The 16,641-nt window shown below is 41.0% G+C and overlaps 2 protein-coding genes across 2 annotated transcripts; one reads left to right on the top strand and one right to left on the bottom strand.

Moving 5' to 3' along the window:
• The first annotated feature begins 4,843 nt into the window (after nucleotides 1-4,843).
• Nucleotides 4,844-14,602, top strand: capn1a (calpain 1, (mu/I) large subunit a). The gene is made up of 22 exons (XM_030748074.1): nucleotides 4,844-4,969; nucleotides 5,942-6,188; nucleotides 7,993-8,062; nucleotides 8,148-8,266; nucleotides 8,349-8,482; nucleotides 8,589-8,757; nucleotides 8,864-8,947; nucleotides 9,032-9,117; nucleotides 9,414-9,488; nucleotides 10,166-10,326; nucleotides 10,461-10,630; nucleotides 10,736-10,747; nucleotides 10,915-11,126; nucleotides 11,233-11,272; nucleotides 11,381-11,446; nucleotides 11,656-11,713; nucleotides 11,877-11,941; nucleotides 12,069-12,137; nucleotides 12,214-12,292; nucleotides 13,318-13,431; nucleotides 13,524-13,582; nucleotides 13,678-14,602. The coding sequence occupies exons 1-22, from the start codon at nucleotides 4,956-4,958 to the stop codon at nucleotides 13,702-13,704; spliced, it is 2,130 nt and encodes a 709-aa protein (XP_030603934.1). The 5' UTR covers nucleotides 4,844-4,955; the 3' UTR covers nucleotides 13,705-14,602.
• A 209-nt stretch (nucleotides 14,603-14,811) lies between these two features.
• On the bottom strand, nucleotides 14,812-16,500 carry mrpl14 (mitochondrial ribosomal protein L14). The gene is made up of 3 exons (XM_030748533.1): nucleotides 16,334-16,500; nucleotides 16,028-16,130; nucleotides 14,812-15,225 (listed from the first exon to the last, which is right to left on the bottom strand). The coding sequence occupies exons 2-3, from the start codon at nucleotides 16,105-16,107 to the stop codon at nucleotides 14,859-14,861; spliced, it is 447 nt and encodes a 148-aa protein (XP_030604393.1). The 5' UTR covers nucleotides 16,108-16,130; nucleotides 16,334-16,500; the 3' UTR covers nucleotides 14,812-14,858.
• Nucleotides 16,501-16,641: the final 141 nt, after the last annotated feature.

The following is a 16,641-nucleotide window of genomic DNA, read 5'->3' as shown; positions in this document are numbered from 1 at the left end:
GAGGAAGCAGGATAAAAATACTGCGACGACCCATTTATCACAGGGGGAAAATTAAGATGTATGTAACGTACAGGGGTTGGACAATGAAACTGAAACACCTGGTTTTATACCACAATAATTTTTTAGTATGGTGTAGGGCCTCCTTTTACGGCCAATACAGCGTCAATTCATCTTGGGAATGACATATACAAGTCCTGCACAGTGGTCAGAGGGATTTTAAGCCATTCTTCTTGCAGGATAGTGACCAGGTCACGACGTGATGCTGGTGGAGGAAAACGTTTCCTGACTCGCTCCTCCAAAACACCCCAAAGTGGCTCAATAATATTTAGATCTGGTGACTGTGCAGGCCATGGGAGATGTTCAACTTCACTTTCATGTTCATGAAACCAATCTTTCACCAGTCTTGCTGTGTGTCTTGGTGCATTGTCATCCAGATACATGGCACCGCCTTCAGAATACAATGTTTGAACCACTGGATGCACACGTTCCTCCAGAATGGTTCGGTAGTCCTTGGCAGTGACGCGTCCATCTAGCACAAGTATTGGGCCAAGGGAATGCCATGATATGGCAGCCCAAACCATCACTGATCCACCCCCCATGCTTCACTCTGGGCATGCAACAGTCTGGGTGGTACGCTTCTTTGGGGCTTCTCCACACCGTAACTCTCCCGGATGTGGGGAAAACAGTAAAGGTGGACTCATCAGAGAACAATACATGTTTCACATTGTCCACAGCCCAAGATTTGCGCTCCTTGCACCATTGAAACCGACGTTTGGCATTGGCACGAGTGACCAAAGGTTTGGCTATAGCAGCCCTGCCGTGTATATTGACCCTGTGGAGCTCCCGACGGACAGTTTTGGTGGAAACAGGAGAGTTGAGGTGCACATTTAATTCTGCCGTGATTTGGGCAGCCGTGGTTTTATGTTTTTTGGATACAATCCGGGTTAGCGCCCGAACATCCCTTTCAGACAGCTTCCTCTTGCGTCCGCAGTTAATCCTGTTGGATGTGGTTCGTCCTTCTTGGTGGTATGCTGACATTACCCTGGGTACCGTGGCTCTTGATACATCACAAAGACTTGCTGTCTTGGTCACAGATGCGCCAGCAAGACGTGCACCAACAATTTGTCCTCTTTTGAACTCTGGTATGTCACCCATAATGTTGCGTGCATTGCAATATTTTGAGCAAAACTGTGCTCTTACCCTGCTAATTGAACCTTCACACTCTGCTCTTACTGGTGCAATGTGCAATTAATGAAGATTGGCCACCAGGCTGGTCCAATTTAGCCATGAAACCTCTCACACTAAAATGACGGGTGTTTCAGTTTCATGCCCAACCCCTGTATGTATGCAACAATACATTAAACCCCCACTCTTACCCCCTACTGCTTCCTAAATGAGTACAACAGTTCATGTGTGTTTGTGATGACACGTTGTTTTGGCTCTCTACAAAGGCTTAGAGTTAAAATCAGAGTGGGTTAACATGAACTTGAGCTGCAATATTCACGTTTTTAGCCACATGGAGGCACTGTTAGCTGCATGTTTATAACATTCACCGAACACAGAGCGCCTCAACATAGGTGGCAAAAGTAAAGTTATTCTGTTCTTAAGTAGAAGTACAGATACTTGTGTTAAAAATACTCCAGTAAAAAGTTGAAGTACTGAATCAACTTCTTTACTCAAGTTAAAGTAAAAAAGTACAGGCTCTGAAATGTACTCAAAGTAAGAAATTAAAAGTAGCTCTTTGGAGGACACTTCTGTGGAAAGCTAACTGAACCTTGTGCTATGTGAATATAATAATAAAACAATATTATACATTATTATTATTCCTCTTCAGTAGCACTAGTTAGATGCTGAAGCACTGTGATCACAACTTGTGGACTTCTGCACTTGGTCCGGCCCACTGTAACCCCTGAGTGCAGCACTATAAATGATGCATAAATTATATGGTTTTACCGCTTGTCTTTTTGTATGTGATGAGCCCCAGGGATGAAGGATACTCCAATAAGTAAGGCTTTTGTGTGTTATTGTTCCTCCATTTAGGTTCAAATCAGTTCAGGTGCAGTGCTGGGAAATAACAACTTCCTTCAGATGTGTTAAACCTAAAGTAATGAGTCTGTTTTATGTAAGGAGTAGAAAGTACAGATATTTGTATAAAACTGTAGAGAGTAAAATAAAGTAGTCAGAAAAATAAATACTCAAGTACAGAACAGATACCTGAAAATTCTACTAGAGTAAGAAGTATTTGTACTGCATTACTTCCCACCTCAAACACACCTGCACCCAACAAAGGATGAAATATTTACACCAGCTGTACTCGTGCTTCATCAGCTATCTGTGCTGGCAGAGGACCTTAATCTTTGCATTCATTTATAACACATTATTTCTCAGGTGTTATTAATCAGGAGTTATCAAAATGTTTGACATAGATCAGTGCAGAATTTCACCCAGCTGATAATTACATGTGAGCTCATAATGATGATATTAACTGCCAGAAGTGAAGTATCCTTTTCAGTCCTAAACACAAACATGAGAACTGAAGACAGAATCATTTATGTGAACTTCTCTTGTTCACTTATTAGGATAAATTGTTTCTATTTTAGTCAGTCTGTGTTCATTAAATGCCTTTAGCCTGTACTTAAAGAGTATAGTTCAGTTATTATGGGTATTTAATATTTTGGTTGGTTTTTGTTACATGTCAGGCAGTCTGAAGTCCTGCAGGGACCAGGTTCATATACTGTTAGCATGTGCTTTAAAAAACAACCATCACACCAGCTAAGGGGACTCTCAGAGCTCTGACTCAAGTGCAGTTGATTTGTAATGCCTTCACTGCCCTGGCATTTTTTTGTATCATTGTCATCCTGAAAAATAAAGTGACTCCCAACCACACACTTTCCAGGTGGTATTGCATGGTGGATCAAAGTCTCGTGGTGTTTGTCTGTGTTCATAATTTGTCATAATTTTCTGCTGAAATGCAACCCCAAACCACCACAGAGCCTCCGCTGTATTTCACAGATGGCTGAAGGTGCCAAGTGAACCGTGGTATTTCTCTCCTGACCTTCTCCATACAAGTACATAAATGATTCATCACTCCATTATCACTGATTTTCAGTTCTTGTGTACCTTAGCCTTTTCTTATTGTTTCCCTTCTTGACAGCCGCACTTCCACTGAGACCATTTCTGATGAGGCTTTAGTGAACAGTAGGGCCAGATGCAAAGGTCAGGTCTTTGCTGGCAATTTTCCCATTTCTTAAGGACCTGACTTTCAGATACTGTTCATCTGCTGTAGACAGTTTTTCTTTTTTTTTTTTTTAATCCTACTGCTTCTTCTTTTGTCCTCCACTTTTCCAGTTGGCACACAGTGCCAATGTGTCACGTTTTTGGCTAATAGCTCTTGGGTAAACACTCGGTTGATGCAAAAATCTTATTTCCTGCCTGTCAAACTGTGTTATCTTTGACATTTTCCATAGATTCAACTAAAGAAATTGGATCAAAATTTGTGCTTTTGCAACAGACTGACAAAGTGTCTAAAGATATAATTTAAAAAGTTTTGCTAAGTTGTCTGTTATGTGTAGACACAACTCTGGATCAGCCCTTCAGTTAGATTCATTTTTTATGCTCCAACTAGTCATAGGACAGAATTAAATTGCTAGACAAAACAAACAAGTAAACAAACAAACAAACAAAAAACAATAATAATAAAAAAGACAAAAACATTCCTCAGAAAATGGTCAGGCAAAATAATGAAGAACATTTCTATTTAGGCCTAAATATGACAAGAACAGAATAATAAAAATAACGCTGCACTCATTTGTAACTATGATAAACATCCTCATAGTTTAATTTTGACCAATTAAACTGTTTGGTTTATTTGTACCTGTCATCTTCAGCGCCTCTAGCGGCAGTGTGTGGTGGGTGTGAGTGGACTGCACCGCCTCTCCTTCTGTAGAGAGGCGGTGCAGTCCGGGGTGCAGACAGTGCAGAGGGGCTGGACCTGACGTCCAAGTGAAGCTCTACCCCCAGATTTACACAGTTGTTACTCTATCCGATTCATTTTGAAGGCGCTATAAATTGCCGTGAAAGCAGCGGTGAGTGATCGCTTTGTGCATTTCATTTGTTTGTCATGTGGAGAATTTGAGGTTAACGGTGCCCGGTGACGCGCAGGCCACAGTGCGGTTTATTTGATTTGATTTATACGCTGTAACTGTTCTAATAGTCAAGACAAATACAACTGTCGTTTTCGGGATCACAGATTTAAATTCAGCTGTTTCATCCAGAGCGAAATGAGTGTGAATATGCTTTAAAAAGCATTAAAGTGGGCAGCAGGCCGGGTGCGCATAAAGACAGGCCTGCGGCACACTTGTGAATAGGTGCTCTAAACTGAGCCTGTGCTCGCATACTGTCACTTTAAATTGGCCTATGGAATGACAAATGAATTGAAAGCAGGCAACAAATGCGTTTTCAGACGCTAATGCTGCTCCTGTGCAGTATTTTGACAGATCCGCTGTTGTTGATGCCGAGATTTTATTGATAACTTGATTGGGAGGAAATTTAAAAAACAAAACAAAACAAAAAACCCTTGTGGTCAGCAGCCTTAGACTGCCATTCTCTGTTTGAAAGAGCAGAGATGCATTCCTGGAGGCTCGACAGGGATGTGGACCCCCATAGCGGGGGTGTGTGTGTGTGTGTGTGTGTGTGTGTGTGTGGGGGGGGGGGGGGGTTGACCCTGTAAACAATGTCCCTGCCTGCAGATTGTTAGTAGCAAAAAGCCTGTTTTGCACACCATCACATTCTCCAACTGAGCCATTTCTCTCATGGATGTCCTGGCCTCTCACCACTGTAGCTCCAGCCAAGTTTGCCCTTCCAGCGTTCAGTGCAGGGGCTGTTTATCTAACTCAGCTCATTGGGATTCCTTTTGAGGCAAGTAGAGAGACAAAGGATCTTGTCAGCACTAATTCATGAGGTACCAAATGTAAGCCTGACAGGTATTTTCTTCTTCTTTTTAACTGCTGATTTCCTTGCAAAACTGACTTTGGCATAGAAAAGAGGACCCCCTCCGGATTTTTAAGCACTGCGTTCTCCACTTATTGTGCATCTGACAAAAAAAATAAGTAAATAACAATTATCAGCCATGAATGACTTTTGTCTCTGTTTTTATCTGATTCTTCCTCTCAGCTTGCCTGTACAGACAAGGTATAGCATTTCTTCATCTGTTAGTCTTGTGTTTGCTGTGTTTAGGGTGATGAATCTCATCTCACAATTACCCGCTCTTGCTTTTCCTTTTTTAAACTTTCTGCATGACAAATTATTTATTTATGCCATCACTTATCGTTGTGGTTTGAGGATTATACAAAACTAAGTTCAAACTAAGCTGAAAATGAAGCAACTTAGTTATTAAGAGTCCTGCTGGGAAAAGTTGCAGGATCTGCCTTCTGTGAGATTGGAGCCTGGAATTGGGAAATACTGAGGTCAGGAGTCTGAGCATAGTGCTTCTTACTACTCACAGAAAATGAATTATTAATCACTTTAATTGGTGAAATATTCAGTGTTTTATTATGAATTATTATGAAGTTTTGCAAGATGTTTTTGTTTGATTTGATTTGAACATATCAAATGTAAACAACAAATTGAAAACTGAAATGCCTTTTTTATATTTTTAAAGGGTTTTACTTTACCTATGAAGAGCAGAAAACACCTGACCTCAGTGTCCTCCGCCCTGGCTTTATGCTACATGCAGGCTAACAGCATAATGCAGCATTTCAGTTTTGTCAGACGCAGGGTTGCCGGTTATTTGAATGCAGGTTTTGTTTTGTTTTGTTTTTTTAACTCTTGATTGCTGTGTTGGAACTTTTGGAAGAGAGTGTGTTGCTGATTAGCTTGCTGCTATTAATAGATGTAACCGTGCATACCCAACCACCAACACTGTATTTTTATCTTGCACCAGCATGTATCCAGTTGGAGGGATATCTGCAAGCATATATGCCAACAGGCTCCGGGCGGAGGGCATGGGCTCCAAGGACCAAGCTGTGCTCTTTGCCAGCCAGGATTATGAGGCACTGAAGCAAGAATGTCTGGAGTCAGGCTGCCTGTTTGAAGACCCCTATTTCCCTGCTGAGCCTCCATCCCTGGGCTTTAAGGAACTTGCCCCCTATTCTGCTAAAACAAGAGATGTGGAGTGGATGAGGCCCACGGTGAGATAACCGAGAGGAAACGTAGGCACTGTAATTAAAATTAGTCTTAACATTTATTGTGCAGACATTTGTACAGCTAGATATTAAGCTAGAAAAAAAGATCTTTGTTTATGACCCATCTCATGTGATATTTCACAACATGTGTGTTGTTTTGACTGTTGCTGGACATGACTGGACATACCCACAAACATATTGGTGACAGTTTCTTATTTCATGTCTGCAAACCCAGACAGAATAGCACAAGTAGGGACAGGGACTTGTCTGACTATGGCAGCTGTTGGGATGTAATGCATTCTCTGACCACTCCCTTGCTGGGACATTTGTTTGCAGTGCAGGAAATTGGCACATACATCACACATACCAGAAAAGCAATGGCTTAAATGATATGTATCAAAGTACAATTATAGTAAAAAGAAAGCACACCCTCTTTCAGTCCTTGGGTTTTTTTCATATCAAGACATAATAAATAATTATCTAGTCCTTACCACGTCTTAAAATCAGGTAAATACTGCCTAACAGCAACAGGTGACATATTACACTTTGTCATTGTTTATTCAGTAAAAATGAAGCCAATATGGAGAAGTGGTATATGAAATTCTAAATACTCCCCATGATTCAGTGGCTTGTAGAATCACCTTTAGCAGCAATCGTTTGAAGCAATTGTTTTCTTTATTGCTTTATTAGTCTCACTCACATCTTTGTGGAGGACTTTTGACCCACTCTTCTTTACAGCATTGATTCAGTTCACGGAGGTTCACACGGCTCTCTTGAGGTCCTGCCACAGCATTTCAATTGGGTTGAGCTCTGGACTCTTTGACTGGATCATTCTTTTGTAAATTTGCTGCTGTGCTTGGGATCATTGTCCTGTTGCTCGACTCAGTTTTGGCCAAGCTTTAGCTGTCAGACAGATGGCCTCTAATTTCACTGTAGAATACTTTGATTTACAGAGGAGTTTATGGCCGACTCAGTGACTGCAAAACAAGCCCAAGTCATTATCCCTCCACCACTGTGCTTGACAGCTTGATGACCTCATCAAGCTGTGCTCATGTGCTGTTTGGTTTTGTGCATAATGGCCAAATGTCTATACTTTGGTCTCATCTGTCCAAAAGACACTGTTGCAGAAGTCTGGTGGTTTGTTCTGATGTAACTGTGCAAACTGAAACTATGCTGCCATGTTCTCTTTAGAGAGAAGAGGCTTTATCCTGGCAACCCAAACAAGCCATACTGATTCAGTCTTTTTCTAATTGTTCTGCCATGAACTTTAACATTCAACTTGCTAACTCAGGCATGTGGAAACTGCGATGTAGCTCTTGGGTTTTCTTCAGTTTCTCTGAGCATTGCAGGGCCTTAAAACACACACAACTGGAGCCTATCCCAGTTGACATAGGGCGAGAGGCAGGGTACACCCTGGACAGGTCACCAGCCTGTTGCAGGGCAAACACAGAGAGACACCATCCACGCTCACATTCACAATTATGGGCAATTTAGAGTTTCCAATTAACCTAACCCCAGTAAGTGCATGTCTTTGGACTGTGGGAGGAAACCGGAGTATCCAGAGAAAACCCACGCAGACACGGGGAGAACATGCAAACTCCACACACAGAGAGAGAGGGAGGGCCCTGGGCCAAGGTGGAATCAAACCCAGGCCTCCCAGATGGTATTTTAACTGTGAGGCAGCAGTGCTAACCACCGCGCCACTGTTTTTTTATATTGTGAATTTTAAAAAATGTTCAGACACTTTTGAATTTTTAGAATAATTCTGAGAATATTTGCCTGTCCCCTAACTTTATATTTTTATCCACAGGAACTGACAGAAGACCCTCAGTTCATTGTTGGTGGTGCAACCAGAACAGACATCTGTCAGGGAGCATTGGGTGAGTCCTTAATGCTAAATTTACAGTGGAAACGACTAGGCAGGCACAGATGGAGAATCCTAAGCTTTTTTTTTTCCACTTTCAGGTGACTGCTGGCTCTTAGCAGCCATTGGTTCTCTCACACTGAATGAGAGGCTTCTTCATCGGGTTGTCCCACATGGTCAGTCCTTCCAAGATGAGTATGCAGGAATCTTCCACTTTCAGGTACTTTAAAATCATCTTCTACAAACTCTCTTTGCAAGCATTTAATTTGGATGGACTTGTTGATTATTGCTCTGTGTTGCAGTTCTGGCAGTTTGGCGAATGGGTAGACGTTGTGATTGATGACAGATTGCCTGTGAAGGATGGAGAGCTCATGTTTGTCCATTCAGCTGAGGGCAATGAATTCTGGAGTGCACTCCTGGAGAAAGCTTATGCTAAGTAGGTGTCTGCCTGATACATTACTTAGTATTTAGCAGCAGATCATATTCTGAAGAGCTGTTGTTTAGGGCAATCAATGTGAAGTGTGTTCTTGATGTGCTGTCAGACTGAATGGTTCCTATGAGGCTCTGTCTGGAGGGAGCACCACTGAAGGGTTTGAGGACTTCACAGGTGGTGTGTCTGAGATGTACGAGCTCCGTCGAGCTCCTAGAGATCTCTACAGGATAATTGGCAAAGCCCTGGAGAGAGGCTCCCTGTTGGGCTGCTCTATCGATGTAAGTGCTGCATGCATTATATTAAAAGCGCTCCTCTTCCTTCCCATGCTAAAAGATTCATGCTGAGATGCAGTAATCACATTTTTTTTTTTTTATATAAATACAGATCACCAGTGCCTTTGATATGGAGGCTGTTACGTTCAAGAAACTTGTGAAGGGCCACGCCTATTCGGTCACTGGTCTGAAGGAGGTCAGTTCCTGTTGGATTGGTCACCCTGAGCATAATAGTTGTGGTTTTATTTATTTATTTTTTTGTCATTCTGTTTTTATGTAGGTGGATTTCCATGGCAACATCGAACGCCTAATTCGAATACGTAACCCTTGGGGCCAGGTGGAGTGGACTGGTGCATGGAGTGACAAGTGAGGATGTTATAATAATAAGATAGATAAGGTTTATTTGTCACATGCACAGTTATATACAGTAAATGCACAGTGAAATGTAATATGTAAAATGTAATTTGAATAGCTTTTTTTTCATTAATAAATGAAATCATCGTTCAAAAACTGCCTTTTTTATTCACTCAGGATCTCTTTGTCTAAAATTAAAATGTTTTTGATGACCTGAAACATGTTAGTGTGACAAATATGCAAAAAAAAAATCAGCAACTGTACCATCTTCACTAATTCTTCTTGCCTTCTTTTCTTGTAATTTGTAGTTCTTCTGAATGGGATGAGATCGACCCCTCTGAACGAGAAGATTTGCATCTGAAGATGGAAGATGGAGAGTTTTGGTACGAGAAGATTTAAAGAAAAATATCTCCTGCCTTGACTGAGATGAGAATATTGTGTCTTTATCCTAATGTTAACCTATAACAAGGCTGTAATTAGAGCTCAGCTTGAACACTGAAAGTTTAAGAGTAAACAGTCTGACTGTGTCCACAGTTACAAAATCTTTAACCTTTTGACTGGCCACGCACCGTCAAGTCCTGTCCACAGGACATATGTAGTGCTTCCAAATGTAAGTTGTGTATCAGAGAAGGACTGTTGGGAGGATTGTGTTTTTTTAGTCTATGTGTACATGTAGTGTTTACATTTACTGTAACTTTTTTTTTAGATATACCATTTATTTATTTTGGGTGTGGGAGGGAATCACTGAAAGTAGACTGGGTGCGGCCAGTTAACAGGTTAAATCCATTTTATAAAGTTGTAAATGTGTGTTTATTCCATACAAAAATGGCTCAGAAAGCAGTGCCTTGCTGCTGGAGTCTTGTCCATTAAAAAAAATGCAAACTGGTTTGTTTGCACAGGTGTGCGACATAATGTGCTGTTAATCATTTTTTCTGATCTAATTTTAGGTTTATAATTAACACACAGATATGAGAGTGCAGGCAAGTTTGTCATCAAACTAAAGAAAAAAGTACACTGTAAAACCAGCTGTTTTATAGTGTAGTACACCTATATCTTCCAGGATGTCCTTCAGTGATTTCACGAGGCAGTTTTCTCGACTAGAGATATGCAACTTGACTCCAGACGCCCTGAGTGATGACGGTCTGAGCCACTGGAACACCATGAAGTTCTACGGCACGTGGAGGCGAGGCAGCACCGCTGGGGGCTGCAGGAACCATCCCAGTGAGTCCTAACCGTGTATACGCAACAAAGATGGCTTTCATGTTCAAGTATACACACTGACATCAGTATAAGTTTCTACTCTAATTTACTATTAGACTATGAAACAGGGTAACACAAATGCCTCGTCTGTGTAGACACGTTTTGGATCAACCCTCAGTATAAGATCACATTGCTGGAGGAGGACGACGACCCAGAGGACGATGAGGTGGCGTGCAGTTTTTTAGTAGCCCTCATGCAGAAGGACCGTCGCAGATATCGACGCCACGGTCAAGACATGCACACCATTGGCTTCGCTCTGTATGAGGTGCAAACAGAGATGGAAAATCTGCATCATCCCTTTGTCTTGTTTTTAAGTTTAAGAGGTTGCCAAAGTTCATTTCTTAACTCTTTCTCTTATCATTGTTTGCAGGTTCCAGAGGAGGTAAGCAGAGCATCACTTTCTACCACTTTTTTATTTAACCAGACAATTTTGATAACAATCATGGCAGATACTGTTAGTGTAATGTAAAGCATGTATGGCTGTACTGAAATGGACCTAAAAACCTGCAAATGTACTTTGACCCATGGTTCGTTTGCTGCTGCCCTTAGTACAGAGGCTGCCAAAATGTCCATTTGAAGAAAAATTTCTTTTTGCGCCATTCATCGTGCGCTCGCTCGGAGACCTTCATCAACCTGCGGGAGGTGAGCACACGCCTCCGTCTGCCCCCTGGAGAGTACCTGATCGTTCCATCCACCTTCGAGCCTGGTAAAGAGGCCGACTTTGTCCTCAGGGTGTTCACTGAGAAACAGTCAGAGACTGAGTATGTGTCCTCTTGCATGTTATTTTAACATCAGTCTATATTGGTTTCACTGATTATAATATGTGGAAAATGAAGCGTTGTATTAATATATTTTTGTCTGTCACAGAGAGCTGGATGATGAAGTCTCTGCCGATTTAGGAGAAGATGTACGTATAAGTCACTCTGGAAATTTTAAGTAGTGACATGAATTGCAAGAAATGTTAAAGGTTTTTTAATTTTACACTCAGTGTGTTTCACACTTTGCTTTCCTACAGGAAGAAATAACTGAAGATGACATTGATGACTCTTTTAAGTCCATGTTTGCCCAACTAGCAGGAGAGGTAGGTTCTGAAAAGGTCTATCTTACTCATTAGCATCTGTTCACATACTCAGTACGTATTTTATATGATGTTTTTATAAAGTAACATTTGTAGTGCTAATAGTTGTGTTTGCAGTGTACTGCTTGTAAGATTGGAGATGTATTAGAGGGAAACAAAGCCAATAAAGTTGCTCTAAATTGAACGTTTTGTTGTCTTCTGTTCTTTTGCAGGACATGGAGATTTCTATTCGCGAGCTGAGGACCATTCTGAACAGAGTTATCGCCCGGCGTGAGTTTTCTCTTTAGTTTGAGTGCAGTTCACATGTTACTAATACATCTCCCATTATTATATCAGATTCCACTGCAGTGTCCATTTCCTTTACTGCATTGCAAGCTTGTCTCTCTGTGCTTTTTTTAGCCACATAGATTAAAGTGTCTTTTTACCATTTCAGACCAAGATCTGAAGACTGATGGCTTCAGTATGGAGTCCTGTAGGACCATGGTCAACCTGATGGATGTATCCTCTGCACTTATCAGACTTGAATAGAATAAAGATCTTGCAGTACTGATTGTTTTGGAAAATAAATCGTGCCTTTAACGTATGAGTGACTGTGTTGTATTTCCCCTGACAAAATGTTTCACAGAAAGATGGTAGCGCCCGTTTAGGACTGGTGGAGTTTCAGATCCTCTGGAACAAGATCCGAAAGTGGCTGGTAAGAGTGATTAAAATAGGAACTCTATGCTTAATTTCTCTCTATTTCTATTTATGTTACTGTCTCTGTCTCGTAGGTCATTTTCAGACAATTCGACCTCGACAAGTCAGGAGCCATGAGCTCATATGAGATGCGACTTGCTGTGGAAGCGGCAGGTATAACTCTTAAGCATCCTGCTGACACATGTACACTCATCAGTCACTTTATTAGGTACACCTGTTCAACTGCTCATGAATGAATGAATGAATACCTTTATTAGTCCCACAAGGGCGCCTGGGTGGCTTAGTGGTGACACCGGTGACCACGTACACATGCCGTGCTGCGGTGCGGGCCCGTTGCCAATTTGCCCGCGTGTCTTCCACTGTATCTTTCCCCATTTCCTGTCTCTCTCCACTGTCAATAAAAGCCACTGTGGCCAAAAATGCAAAAAAATAAATATTATTAGTCCCGCAATGGGGAAATTACAGTTTCTGATCCATCAGTCAGAAGTCAGCAATTCAATGATTTAGGCATCTTGATGTGGTCAAGACAACCTGTTGTAGTTCAAACTGAGCATCAGAATGGGGAAGAAAGGTGATTTAAGTGACTGAATGTGGCACGGTTGTATTTTAGAAACTGCTGATCTGCTGGGATTTTCCCACACAGCCAGTATCAAGTGAGTAGCAGTTCTCTGAGTGAAAATACCTTGTTGACACTTTGGGCCTCTTAGTATCATTTAAATGCCACAGCCTACCTGAATGTTGCTGCTGACCATGTCTATTCCTTTATGGCCACAGTGTACCCACCTTCTGGCTGCTTCCAGCAGGATAATATGCAATGTCACAAAGCTCAAATCATCTCAAACTGGTTTCTTGAACATTTGAGTTCCTCCACAGTCAGCAGATCTCTGTCCAGTCAAGCACCTTTGGGATGTGAAGGAATTTGAGATTCCCAGCATGGATGTGCAGCCGACAAATCTGCAGCAACTGTGTGATGCTATTATGTCAGTATGGGCCATACTGAATCTATGCCACAAAGAATTAAGGCAGCTCTGAAGGCAAAAGAGTGTCCAGCTTGGCAGTACCAAGGCATACCTGATTTTTTTTTTTTGTTTGTTTGTTTAAAAAGGTCTATATGTATAGAAGTCATAACCCGTGAGAGTTTGGACCCTTTTGAAAACTCCTGTTGTGTCTCTGTGTAGGTTTTAAGCTGAATAACCAACTGCACCAGATTTTGGTTGCTCGGTATGCAGAGAATGAGATGATTGACTTTGACAACTTCATCTGCTGTTTGGTCAAGCTTGAAGCCATGTTTAGTAAGTAATGTTGACAGACACACTATTAGAAAGCAAAGCAGTATTGTGGCACCGTATTTAATTAACAAATAATGAAAACTTTGAATTCACAGGGTCTTTCCGGCAGTTTGTCAAGGAGGAATCAGGACAGGCAGTGATGAACCTGACAGAGGTGAGCACGGTTGTTTTAAAAAAAAAAAAAAAAAATTCTCTGTACTCTTTTGTCATACTTTTCTGTTTGTCTAACTTTATTTGTCACCTTGCTAGTGGCTTTACCTGACCATGTGTGGTTGAAGAGGACCATCTGTTAAGGTGGAGGGTATTGAATAAAGGCACAGTGCCTGCAGACTGCCACGAAGCTGGAGCTATGAAGACCCTTTAGCCCTAGAAACCTTCAGGGTACAAATCCCATCTCAGCTTAAATAAAAGTTGCAAAATAGCTGCATAACAGAAAACCAAAGTCTAACCAAGCCAACATAGTGTATCCTGGACATATTTGAGGAACTATGCAAAGCTACAGCATGTAGCAGTCACTGTGTGAGAGAAATCTGTCATCTTTATAAAAACAGCATGGCCACGTGCATGACAGAAATCACTAGCTGCAATGTTTCACGCGAGTCGCTTTTTACATTAACACTTTAGTTTTGCTGTTAGTGTGCTCATCACCTGAAAATTTCACTCTTTGAAAGCTGTCTGAAAATCTGTTTCTGTGGTACTTTAAAAAGTGTTATAATTTCTCAATCATCCTGCATTCATGTTTAATTTTTTTTTTAAACTTATTTTAGAAAACCAGAAGTTATCACTGTGGTGTCAAGTCGGTAGTTTCATTCTTACACCTGTAGGTGTCAGTAGAGATCCAATCTGATGTCAGTGACAAACTTGAAACATTTTATAGGTACTCAAGTTTAAAAAGTTCAATACATTAATGTTCTTTAGATGAAGTGAAGCCACTGACCTCTTAGTTTATTACGTTGCACTTGAATTGTGGTTGAAGGAAGCTGCTTGAGAAGTTGCCTCACATTAACACTAGTTTATCAATTCACTTAAATGACATTTACTGGAATTACGTGATACTGATTGCCTTATCCACACACACACACACACACACAGTACAGCTACTAAAATGTGCCACTCATGTGTTTTGTGTTATGAATGTATTTTGTGCCTTCATTAAATATTTCTCTCAAAAGTTCATGATATTTTTCTATGATTCCACAACATAAGCCTGACTCAGTCTCTTTGGCTACTCAAACTGGACTAGAAGCTTCTGTGCATTAAATTTAAAGCCTGTATTTATTGTAAGCATGGAGACACCTCAGTAAAACGACAGACATGTTGGGAAAGATTTGACTCTGTTGCCATATTGAGTAAATACCACATTGCAACAGTATGTACTTTCAAAGTTTATTGAAGACAACTTGAGCACAAAATGTTCATATATGATGCAATTAGACAAACGAATTAGCAATTGCCAATACTTTAGAGTAATCTCCCTCTAATTTACGTAGATGTGTGGGTATAGGGACTTTAATCCTTGTTCCTGTGGGGTTCCCATTGTCCTCAATCAGGACAACATTGTTAGAATCAAAGCGTGGAGTCATGCGTTCTCCAGGCATTTTGTGTCCGACGATGAATGCTTTCTTCTTCTGTCCTTTAATGGCAAGTAACACTCTGTCACCAACTTTTCCTACGCCGTTCTTGGTGTAGACGTGGATCACTCTTGGTGGACGGTGATATGGCGTATTTCCAAGAGAGCTGTTGTCCACTACACGTACTCTTGTCATTTTCTGAATGGCTGCGGCAACAGCAGATACACTGACAAGAAAAACAGTAAATTTGTCATCTCCAACTTCAGGAATCCTGGTGGGACATTACTCATTGACTATGATAATCATTTAGATCCCTCAGTCAGCAGACATGCAAGTAATCAATTTTTGTAAATATAAAGCTAAATATCGTGATATAACTTGAACAAGCTGCTTCTTATGCTGCTCCGTAAAGACTGAATAAAGAAAGGATTCAGGGCTGGCTCGTGGGGGGTCACCTAAGGGCACAAACTGCACCGGATAATTGAATCAGAAAATTCAATTATCCGGACATTGACGCTGAGGGACACTCCACTGCTGGAAGTGAAAGAACTTCTCTTTTTTAAGTAGGCCCTCCTATGATACCAGATGTGACATATCTCAAGAAAACTAACTGCATGCATGTGACTTAAGAAAAGGAAAAAAATACTCGTGCATGGAAGGATTTTCCCTTCAATTAAAAAGACCCACATCCTTTTTTCATTTTCGCATGTCTGGAAATAACTCAGCACTACAGCTTAAATACTGATGACTACAGGAATTTACTATCAAAAGCTCATTCGTGCTTCCACACCACACGGGACTGGACGCCCAATGCCTCAAAATGGGTATTAAAATTAAGGCTTGTAGACACATCCACGTCTTAAACTCAGATTTACAGTAAACACAGTTTGAATATAAAAACAGCACTGTAGTGTCAAACATGGCACACACGCATTTTAAACAATAAAATGTATGGGTTTTTTTCGGGGGCTCTTTTAAATTGTTAAACAACGAACGACAAAATCTAAGATTTGGAAGACTAGTTTTACCTGAAATTCCTCTGACGATTTATGGACGCCGTTTCCACGAGAAGCCCAGAAAGAGATCTTGAAAGCCAGCGAAAAGCCATAACTACACCAAATCCTGAGTCCGCTGAACAGAGAAACAATGTATAGTTAGCAGCTAGAAAGCTAAAGGCATTAGCTAACAATCACATGGAAGCGAGACTGGTGCGTTTAACAGAGCCGAACCCTTCTTGGTTTATAGTCTTTGCACCAAATAATATAAATATAATAACAGCTACATAAAGAGGCGTCAAGGTATAAGTTTAAAACAAATATGTTGCTAATCGTTACCTATAGTCTGTTCCGCTCCATGCCAATGTCAAAAGTATTGCGTCATTAACACGCGACATGCTTTTATTATTATATATATATATTTTTTTTATTTTATACGTATTACTGTCAGCCGTTTCATATTTGTACAAGCTGTAATACACACACACACCGCACAGTCCGCAAAAAGAAAGAAATTAAAAGCAAAAACCCTGAGCTTGTCTATCCGTTGCGCTGCGTCATAGAGATGGGCTAGTCGTATTGTAGAAATAAAGGAGAATAGAAGCGACACGGTGAGCCGCTCATCTGTATCTGTCCATAACTTTATG

The sequence above is a fragment of the Archocentrus centrarchus genome, chromosome 15 (genome assembly GCF_007364275.1).
Source record: "Archocentrus centrarchus isolate MPI-CPG fArcCen1 chromosome 15, fArcCen1, whole genome shotgun sequence".
Lineage (NCBI taxonomy): Eukaryota > Metazoa > Chordata > Actinopteri > Cichliformes > Cichlidae > Archocentrus > Archocentrus centrarchus.
Note: the sequence above shows the minus strand (reverse complement) of the source record. Positions and strands in the feature narration are given on the sequence as shown.